The following is a 10863-nucleotide window of genomic DNA, read 5'->3' as shown; positions in this document are numbered from 1 at the left end:
GCGTGGCCTGCAGGTTCCTCTCCACGCCGCCTCCGCTCACGCGCGTTCACCTCCACCAGCCAAAGACAAGGGGCTTCGCGCCCCACCAGCGGGTTTGGGTTCGGGGCACAGCGCCGCAAACCAGCGAGCAAGGCGACGGAATGCGGCAGATACGGCACGTGCCAGCACACCTCCGAAATGCGCTCCAGCGCAGGGGTCGCGGCGGGCGCAGGGACCGGGCGGTGGGAGCGCCTGTGCTGACCCTGCCGGCGTGCCAGGCAGCAAAGGGCCAGCTCTGCCACCGCCACCGGGCAGGCGGGTTTGGAGGACGGGGCAAACGGCACTCGCCGCACCATCAGCCGCCAGAGCAAGAGTAATCCAGACCAGTCCCTCTGCGGGTGAGATCATTCCCAAGGAGGAACAGACACGACCGGTTTTTAAGGCGCTGCAGCCCATCTTCCCGCCTCAAAATGATACACACGTGGAGCACGCGCAGGGGGTGGAACAGCGTACAGAGGCCAAAAAGGCATCCGGGGCCACCAACAGAGAGGGGACCACGGCCGTTTCAGCCACGGTTTGGTGAAGGAAACACCAAGAGAAGTCCTGCAAGATGCAGACGGGCGATGAGGCTGGTTACGTGTACCGAGGGAGCCGGCGGCTGAGCTGAGCAGTGCCTGGCCACCCGGCCCCGGTCGGGGCGTTCGTCAAGCTGCTGCACGAGGGCTGTTCGTCACCAGGACCACGGCTGCTAACGCCACGGAGACACACCGTGTTGTATGTTAAGGGAGAAAACAAAAAGAGGAGGAGAATTTAGTTTTCACTTTTTGTTCACCTATTTACCTTTCGGTTTCACTAAGCTTGGAGAATTAAGCAAAGCGATCAAATTCACTTTTTTATTTATAGCCATTTTCACAACTTTTCCCAGGCAAAAGCACAGGATGTTTACACTGAAACACGGAACTGATTGGCGCGTTTTGAGTACATTTCCTAAACACCCATCATTAAGAAAATATACACGTGGACTTCAACTTCCTGCTCCCTTTAAAGTAACCAATTTGGCCAAGGTTGTTTTTTTTTTTCCAATGTCCATACCACTTTTGCATTTAAGCACATCTTCTCTACCACTCTCTGGATCCTTTTCTACGGCATTGGAGGGGTTTTCTTCCACCATTCACAACGACAAGCTTCCAGAGGCAAATGCAACCCTCAGTGATGCATTTTAACTCCATAAATCAGATGATACCACAATCACAGTTCAATGAAAGAAGCAAAAATCAAATCAAATCAAACAAAGAGATCCCATCAGCCCCTGCCGCACCCTCCCTCCTCCCCCTTCCCACCCAACCAGCAGCTCTGGAGCCCATAAAGGAGAGCAGAGCGGAGCATAGCAGAGCAGAGCAGCTCCGGCACACACCGCTAAGCACAAAGTAAATCATAAGAAACACAGCTACACAGTTTGGGTTTGTTTTGTCATTTTCACTCGCCCGCTGAAAAGTGCACCGGCACACTCCAAAAGCAACATTTAAAGCCATCCGCAGCTACCTGCTGAAATCTGCTCCGACACGCTGTACCCAGCAAGTTCGTCCAAACACGTTGCCTACAATCAGCGAGAAAAATACTGCAGGGTTTGCCTGGTGGGCTCGTAGGCTCGTTAGCCAGCAAGCGTCCGCACTGCCTTCGCCCCAATACCACTGCGAGTGTCATCGAGAGCAAACCAACTTTACACGGCAATAAATTTTTTTATTCAAATAAGCTTGTCAACACCAATTACCCGAGCCACAACTGCCAAATACTGAGAAGCACTTCCAGGAACTCAGGAAGGACACTACAGCCCTTGTTCCGCTCCCGAAAACCACGGGTTCGGGATGCGGTTCCGAGGTCCCTGGGCAGGGCAGAGCCAGGACCTGCCGGACTCGGCCCCCCCGCAGCGCATCACCACAAGGAAGCCTCCCTTGCTGCCCACTTTGAGCAAGCTGTCAGCTCTGCTCCCTGCACATTTCAGCTTTATTTGCTGAAAGTAACAATTCCTACCAAACCAAGCATGCTGCACGAATAAAAACTCTACAAAAATAGTCTTTTCAGATGTGGAACAACCCCAGCAAGATGCCACATATTAAAAAAAAAATTACTTTTTCTCCATATAAACATGTTACAACGTGTGATCGCTGGCAGGATTATCCTGGAAGCCTTCACAAGCTAAAGAGTTCCAGCAACACGACACAGTTTTAAACTCCCAACATGTTTCAGCGCTATAAGCAGGTAACAAAAATTCCAGGAGAAACTCTCAGCACATCGAATCCAATCACCACACAGAGTACTTTATTTTTCTGTAATATTTTATTTTATTCATATAGAAATACTTAAAAAAACATGAAGTAGCACCATTACTTAAGTTTTACTTTTATTATGTAGAACTTTAAATGTCAGAAAAATAAAACTCTTGATACAATTTCAAATCTTGTCTCAGCAAATATAATATTAGTATTTGACCATGAGGTTAAAGGCCCTTTATCATAAAATAAAATATACTTTGTTTTTAAACTTTGCTCAGTAAAGTACATTTAAGCTCAAGTAACGTCACCTACATATACATAAACAAGTGGTAAACAAATGTATTAAAATAGAAATACTAAAACTATAGTGGTGCAACAGAATTTTTGTAATTTCCACTGAATTCTATTTATACAAATGTTAGAAAGCTTCAACAGTTCCTTTTGACATATGTTTATACATTTCCATTTTTGTAATAATATAGAATAAAATATGCTTTATATCACTGAATAGAAAATATGCTGGGTGAAGCAGATTTAAAAGATTTTTTTCTGAACCTATAAAATCTCCATCCCAACAGAATACTGTCCAAAGCATTACACATTTTATGGTTTGTAATTCCGTTCACAATTGTGTGATATTAAAATAATACAGTGTTCTTTGCCATAAGGCCATACTAAAATAAAAAAGATTTAACCCAGCTACAAAAAGTTCACTGAACTTAAATTAAAATACTTGTAAACATCTTTGCAATATGAAATATAATTTTTCAAGTCAAAAAAGAATAAAATACTTCAATCTGTATTAATGCAATTTATCTTTAAAACCTTTAAACGTTTTTTAATATATATAAGAGATATGTTACAGGTTTTTTTTTTCTTTTTTCAACTTTGATAAAGCTGCAGTATCATGGTTTTTCACAGGAACTTCTTGCCCTTTCAAGAACATTCAGAAAAGTATCCACCCATAGGTTTAATTACTTCGTAATAAGCATCCTAGGAACTACCAGCACGTTTTACTAACAGTCCACACACCATCGTCATCATCATAAGCATCTTCTACCGTCAAGATTTTTTTTTTGTTTGCGTTTTTTTTTTTTTTTTTAAAAAAAAGGGGGAGTTTTGGAAGCTTCGTATTAAAGTACAGTGTAAAAACTAGCCTAGCACTAGAATGGAGTCGCCCGTTATTATTTATAGCATGCACCCGCTGGCACCACCACCCCCCAGCCCGCAGCCCGCACCCCCCGGCGGGCTCGGCCCCGGCCCCGGCCCCGTCCCGTCCCGCCCGGTCCCGGCGGCACCCCTCAGGAGAAGATGCGGATGGCCTGGGTGACGGCGCTGTGGCAGACCGGGCACTGCGGCTCCGTCTTCTCGCAGATACGGTTGGCGCACTCCATGCAGAAGAGGTTGTGGCCGCAGGGCACCAGCGCCGCGATCACCTCGCTCTCGAAGCAGACCGAGCAGTCGCGGCTGCCCTTCCGCCGCAGGCCGGACGAGGAGCAGGAGGAGCTGGACGAGGAGCTGGAGGAGGAGGAGGAGGACGACGAGGAGGAGGAGGAGGCCGAGGAGTCGGAGGGCAGCCCCGGCAGATGCGCGCCCAGCGCGTTGCCGTACAGCGGGTAGGAGGCGGCCAGCAGCCGCCCGCCGGGGTCGCTGCGCACCCGCCGCGCCAGCGCGTGCTCGGCCCCCGCCGCGCCGCCGTGCGGGGGCGGGGAGAGCCGCGCCGGGGGCGGGGCGCCACCGCCCCGCCGGGGGCCGCTCACCAGCAGCGCCAGGTTGGCATTGGCGGGCGCGGCGCCCGGGAAGGCGGCGGCGGGCGAGGGAGCGGGCGAGGGGGGCGCGGCGGGGCCGCGCTCGAACTGCGGCCAGAGGAGGGCGGCCCCCGGCGGCGGGGCGGGCGCCAGGTCGAAGCCGGGCGGCGAGTCGAAGGGCAGGTCGGGGCAGCAGTCCGGCGAGGACAGCGCCTCGCCGCCGCCGCCGTAGACGTAGCCGTTGGCGCTGTTGTTGTTGTTGTTGCCGTTGTGGGTGAAGCTGAGCGCCGGGCTCGGGGGGCTGTAGTCGGCCAGGCGGCCGCCACCGCCCCCCGCCGTGCCGCCCCCGAAGTAGGAGTCGGTGGAGGCGCTGCCCAGCGAGCTGGAGCTGTCGTTGCGGTAGCTGCAGAATGGCTTGCGGCCCGGAGTGGGTGTGATGCTGGGCGGCGTGGGCTTGCTCCAGAGGCTGCCCGTGCCATTCAGCTCGAAGCCCACGTCCGTGCCGTTGGCATGGAAGTCGTTCTCGTCCGTCAGCTCGATGATGCCACCGGTGCGCATGGCGATGTGTGCCTCGATCTCCTCCCGAGCCCGGTCCACGTTCTCGGGCATGCCCGTCACCTCGAAGACCGGCTCCTTGTCCCGGCTCGGGGTCACGATGTAGGTGTGCGTCTGCTGCTGGATGCGCTTGATGGTGGCTCCCTTGGGCCCCACGACCAAGCCCACCACGCGATAAGGCACCCGCACCTGGATGGTGGTTTGGCCGGGCAGGTTTGGGGGGCCGGGAACGGTGCCGTTCAGGGCCGTGTTCTTGTTCCGCGAGGCTCGGATCATGGAGAAGTGCTCGGCCGCCGAGATGATCTCCCTGCGGGCCATGGCCACATCTTCCTTTCTGCCCGTCACAACAAAGAGCGGCTCCTCCCCGCGAACCGGGGTCTTGATGTAGGTGTTGGTCTTTGCCCGAAGAGCTTTGATTTTACAACCTGGGAACGAGATGCGGGAGACGGAGGGCGAAGGGGAGGGGGAGGAAGGGGGGACGGAAGAATCGGTTACAACCCATTATTTGGGTGCAGCTGGGGGGGGCGGACCACACCCACCCGAAACAGATTGCCCCCTACCCCAGGTGATCGCCGCATCTCGTCCAGGACCCCCAGTCATGGTGCAAAGTCGCGTCAGCCCACGGCCCCGGCACACACCCAAAGGCATCGCGAGTGCCCACCGACACCTCTGCCGTGCAACTGCCCCCAAACTACCGACGCGCACTTCACAGGCACGGCAACAACAAAAAAAAGGGAGCGTGCAGAAACAATGCACGACCAGGAAAAAAAAATAAAAATAAAATAAAACGCAAGCAGCCCTAACAAATCAACGCACCCGCCAGTCCACATTCCTGCTCAGCACTTTCCTTTCGGAAAAATAAAATCAGTGCTTAAGAAGGTGAGGAGCGGCGGCTGCACCGAATGAGCCACGTTCCCCACTGCGGATGCTTTATTGCAGTCCCATTGTTCCACTTCCCCACTCCATTTCTCTTCCTTAAAAATCATCCACGATTTCTAACTTGGGGGGGGGGGGGGGGGGAGGGAGGGAAGAAAAAAAAAGCACCGAGGCTCCCATTTTCTTCCCGTTTCCTCTTGCAAATGCAACTTTTGCAGTCGGAGGAAAGGAGCGATTTTTATTATTTTCGCGATTTCTTTTTTATTTTGTTTCCCCCCCGGCAGCTGAAAGTGCATCTCGAAACCGACGCAGGACGCTGCCGGGAAGCATCCCGCCTGCCGCACTTTCTTTGTCTGGGGGGAAGCCGGCGCTGGCCACCCCGGCGGGGCTGCAGCTCGGCGGGGACGGGCAGTGCCGCAGCCCGGAGGTGACCCACTCGCCCGCACCCCCCTCCCCGCACGCAGGCACCCACCTTGTCTCCCCACTATCTCGGCGACGTGCTCCGAGCTGGGCACCGGGACGCATTCGGTCATGTTCACGCTCTTTTTCCGAGGCTCGCTGTCGTAAATGGAGCCCGTCTCGTCGTTGTCCAGCCCCAGCAGGGAGAGCTGATCCAGGGCGATCTGCAGGGCTCTTTGGTCATCCAGGGTCTCTCCCCCGCCGCCGCCTCCGCCGCCGCCGCCGCCGCCGCCGCTCCCGTTCCTCTCCATGTCTGCGAAAAGCGAGCTGGGCATGGTCCCTGCGTGCGGTGCACCCTCCTCCTGCGCTCGGCTCGCCGGCGAGAGACCAGACACAAAGGAGAACCCGCGGCAGATGGCCAGCAGGAGAGAAGGAGAGGGCGGGTGGGCGACTGCTGGAGACCGGGGAGTTGTTGCCTTTTGCTTGTATATTTTGTATCTTTTTTTGCCTTTTTTTTTTTTTCCCCCTCCTCTCAGTGCAATCCGGTTTATAAGATGTTCTCAGGACCCCCCCCACAACTCCCCCCTCCGAGGTTTTTTTTTTCCTTTTTTTTTTTTTTTTTTTGGTCGGCTGGGGGTGGGGTGGGGGGGTGGGAAGAGGATAGCAAGAGGAGCTCCGATGGCTTCCCCCCCTCGAGTTCCTCGCCGGCCACAATGCCAAGCGACGGCAGCGTTTCTTTAAGGAGCCCCGCCCAGGCTCCACTCCACTCACTCAGCGCTTTTTTTTCTTTTTTTTTTTTTTTTCCCCTTTCCCTCCCTCCCTCCTCTCCCCTCCTCTGTCTGAGGCGCTGCTGCAGCCAGACGGCTCTGGAGAGGCAGGCGGGGGGGGGGGGGGGGGGGGGGGGGGGGGGGGGGGGGGGGGGGGGGGTGGCCGCGCCGGGCGCCGCAGCGTAAGCGGCGATCGCTGACAGCCCCGCGCCGCCACGGCCGCGCGCGCCCATTGGCCGGGCTCGGCGCGGAGGGGCCGGCGCTGACCACCACCCCCCTTCCTCCTGCTCCTCCTGTGCCCCCCCCGTCGCACTCCGCCCCGGCTCCGCTCTTTGTTGTCGGCTGCGGAACAATAGCGGAGCCCGGCGCTTGTTTGCGATTCCCCCGGCCCGGCGTGCGCCCGTTGTTCCGCGGGGCTGCCCGGCTCCTCGCCCGTCCCTCCCCAGAGCAGGCCCGCTCCCGCTGCCTTTGGGGGGGGTTTATGGCGGAGGGTGTGTGCCGAGATGGGCGGCCACCGCGCTCCTTTGTGTGCCGCCTGCTTCGGGAGGAGCGCGCTGCCGCTCGCCGGCACCGGAGACAGACACACATACACACCCCCCCTCCGCCTGCCAGGCGGCGAGCGGCGACCAACGCCTCCCCGGTGACCGTCCCGGCCGCCCCGGGGGAGCCGCCCCTCGGAAGCGCGGCGAGCGGACCCCGGCCGGCTCCCCCCCGACCCGCCCTGCGCCTGCGCGCTGCGGCCCGGCCGTGCGCACTGCGCCCGCGCAGCGGGTGGCGGGACGCTGAGGGGTCTCTGCGCCCCTGGCACGGCCCATTAACACGGGGACCTCTCCCCGGGGCTACCCCTCCCCCCAGGAGGGCCCGCTCGGGGGGACCGGGAGCTGTGTGGGCCCGGGGCCGGCGCTGCCCCCAGCCGCGGTCTCCTGAGGAGCGGGAAGGCCGCGCCTGCGGGCCCTCCGTGGAGGCGGCTGCGACCGAGAGGCCCCGGCGGGCGCGGGCAGCACCTGGAGGGGCCCCGGCAGCGCCGCGGGCTCGGTGGGTCCCGGGCGCTGCGGAGGTGGCGGCTGCTGAGGCGCTGCCCTGTTGGGGGCCGCGGGGCCCGGCCTGCCTGGGGAGCGGGCGGGGTGACACCCGTCGGGCCGGCCGCGGCGGGCTGAGCAGGCGCTGCCCGGCTCCCCTCGCCCTGTAGCTGGCGATTTTAGCCGTTCCATTTTGTAAGGGTCCGAAGGGGTTTTACTAACACCTGGCATCCATTCTGCCAAGGAAACAAGGCCCACCTGCCTCCTCTTTGGACCTTGCGTGGCCAGATCGCTGTCTGTCACCTCTCTGCCACCACAGGACCCCTCCACCAGTGAGAACAGCTTTCTCTCCTAGTGCTCTGCCGCAAAAGCCTTCCTTCGGTCTGGTGAAGAGACACGAAGGTGTCCTCGCTGTTCTGTAAAAACACCACCGCCACATTTTATTCCTCCAGCTTTTCTCTACGCATCTGTAAGCACCCGCATTTACTTCGTCCTCGCCACCTGTCAGGTACAAAAGACTGACTTTTTCTTACTTCAGAGAAATCAAACACCAAGTAATTGTTTTCCAGTATCAAGTTTGACAGGGACAGACATTTACAAGTGCACACAGATCTGTTTAGCCAGCTGCCTGTACCAACAAGTGTAACAAGTCACAGGTAATTGTTTACACGCCGTGTTTATTGCAAATTACTGTCACTTCCTCAGGATGTTTGCATGTTTTATAACAAAGCTCCCGTGGATTGTTTTCTAGCAAGGGTATAGACTGGTGGTGAGCTTTGCTAAGTGCTTAGCTTGTCCCATCAACTAAGGAGGTTCTGTCATTTCATATTTAACAGATGACTTATTTTACAAATTTACACTTTACTTCCATAGGCAGCAGCGATGGTTTCCATAGAGGGTAAGCGAAAGATTACTTATGAATGCTCATGGATCCAGACGGCTCTTAACTATTTTCAGGACTTAGCATCTTTTTTTTTGATACAGACAAAAAGCAGATGCACAGAACCTTTGACAGCAATAAAAAAAAATGCTCTTCATTATTAAATAAAAATGAAAAGTCTGCTTTTTGCAGTCTTTTTAACTCAAGGACTCTAAAATACATGAGACGGAAAATAACCGTACCCATTTCCCAGATAAGGGCAGGACAGGACAGAGGTGAGGGAAAGCCATGCCAACGTAAGAGGATTCTCGTTGTTAAAGTCCAGCACCGAGGGACATAAATACTGAAATGCAAAGATATGAGGAGAGTGGTTGGGTTGTTTTAACTGTTCATCATTTTGTTTATTCTCCTGACTTATATTATCCCCTTTTCTCTCCCTCCCCCTTCCTGCCCCATCTGCTTAGACCCCGACTGTGTTTCTGCCCAAAGATCACTACATTGTGCTGACCATCCGTGTACTGACACAGGAGAAAAAGGAAAGCAAGTTATCTTCAGGTTTCTGTTCCTCTGTAGGAGAAACTTTCTCAAAGCAAGAGTCCGTGCAGATCTAGCTTTATTTTTTAATGTTAAGGTAGAAGCTCTAATTAAAAATGTTTGAAATGCATTTCAGAGAAAGCATGATACTTTCCAGGGGCAGGGGGAGAAGGAGAGGCATTTCTGGGAGACCGAGCGTGCACTGGTGTTTCAAGCCTCCCATGAATCCTGTGCAATGGTCTAACATCTTGAGGGCTATTGCTTTTTTACTATTCTAGAAAACATTTAAGAGCAAACTGCAGGGAATAATAACACCAACAGTAAAGAAGTTCTAGTGATGTACCTTAAAACACGCAGGTGCCAACAGCACAGCCCCCCTGGGAACACAGAATCTATGCAATAGCATGCTCGTATGGCAACAAACAATGCACGCAAGATTCATCCGAAGCTACTTGCTCTGCAGAAGTATTTCTTCAGAATAACTTAATCAGATCTAAATTAAAGCATTATTATCTACATAGCTCCTTTCATTCCATAAAACCTTGAAACGTGCAGAATTATAGTGAACTCCATCTCTGGGGGAGAGACCAACCGGCCACCTACCAACTTGCAGCAGCTTAACAAAAGGAGGAAGGGAGGATATATTACAGGCAAATACAGGACTCATTGCAGGAGGAGTGTAATTTGCAGTCCTTTTAGTTTCTCTCTGTTATCATTTCCCATTTGTGACAGAAGGAATAAAACTTCCTTCCTCCAACCTTCATTTAATTAAAGTGTAAGGTCTTTGGGGCAGTGAGCTTACTGTGTGTATATACACAGCACCTGGCATGAAGAGGTCAGAATTAATCTGAGGCCCTTAAATGCTATTCTAAATACGAAGCATTAGCAATAATAAGAATAGGATATAATTTTCACTTAGAATAGATGGGACCTGTGTTTTCAATGTATCATCACAAAGAATAAATTACGTGCATCTCAGGGAACAACTAAATTAAGGGTCAAGGAAAAGTATTTCATACGAGACTTGCAACTCCACTCTATGCCAGTTGCTTACACTTAAGGACACCGCTGCCTACTGTTACAGCACTCACGGCAGAATTCGTATTTGCCATTGTCTTACAAAATCATGTCCCAAATCTCAAAGGCCAGATCATCAATGAGATTAGGAGCATAGTTTATTCTGAGACAGTGCATGTGATTGCTGTGATAACATACCCAAGTTAACCTTTTGCATGTGCAATAAACTGCAATTAGCAATCTGCAGACAAATGACAAGTTCCTTCGTTTCCTGTCATGTAGCGATATACAAGCCAGACTTCCTAGTGAATCCCATATTAACCTACATTCAGTGGTGGTGAAATTTCAGAGCACCGTGTCAGAATTTATCATCTTCCAGTGATGTAAGCTCCACCTATTGACAGTTCTAGACAAGATGTTTATAAACAACTCATCTGGAATCTGAACAACTGCAGCTGAAAACGTCTCTCATTTTTCCTCCAGTTGTTCCAACCACTTTGGATGCTTTATGCTAAGGGATAGGCAGAGCTCTCAAAGCAGTATGGCTGTGTTAATAAATGACAAGAAATAAAACGGAGATAGACTAGGAAGCGGCTTTGTGATACCTCTCTGAGATGCAAGGAGGCTCAGGAGTAGGGAAGCTACAGAAATGCCTCTTTCCCTCGTGAAAAGGAGTGTCACATCAAAAAATACAAATGGGGAGATGATGTTGATGATCTTCCCCACTTCCGCTTTCATCCCTGTAATTCTACACCTCTCCCTGTCACAGAATTCATTTGCAAAATATTTTTTTAAAAACAAAGATCTTCTAGGACA

General features: G+C 53.2%; 1 protein-coding gene across 1 annotated transcript; it reads right to left on the bottom strand.

Moving 5' to 3' along the window:
- Nucleotides 1-3544: 3544 nt before the first annotated feature.
- Nucleotides 3545-6459, bottom strand: MEX3B (mex-3 RNA binding family member B). The gene is made up of 2 exons (XM_075431739.1): nucleotides 5904-6459; nucleotides 3545-4980 (listed from the first exon to the last, which is right to left on the bottom strand). The coding sequence occupies exons 1-2, from the start codon at nucleotides 6163-6165 to the stop codon at nucleotides 3554-3556; spliced, it is 1689 nt and encodes a 562-aa protein (XP_075287854.1). The 5' UTR covers nucleotides 6166-6459; the 3' UTR covers nucleotides 3545-3553.
- Between the last annotated feature and the right edge of the window lie 4404 nt (nucleotides 6460-10863).

Source organism: Opisthocomus hoazin, chromosome 10, assembly GCF_030867145.1.
Source record: "Opisthocomus hoazin isolate bOpiHoa1 chromosome 10, bOpiHoa1.hap1, whole genome shotgun sequence".
Classification (NCBI taxonomy): domain Eukaryota; kingdom Metazoa; phylum Chordata; class Aves; order Opisthocomiformes; family Opisthocomidae; genus Opisthocomus; species Opisthocomus hoazin.
Note: the sequence above shows the minus strand (reverse complement) of the source record. Positions and strands in the feature narration are given on the sequence as shown.

Coding starts and splice junctions, on each gene's coding strand:
- MEX3B (XM_075431739.1), bottom strand. CDS start 6,165: ATGCCCAGCTCGCTTTTCGCAGACATGGAGAGGAACGGGAGCGGCGGC. Junction 4,981..5,903: donor CGAGATAGTGGGGAGACAAG/GTGGGTGCCTGC, acceptor TCTCGTTCCCAG/GTTGTAAAATCAAAGCTCTT.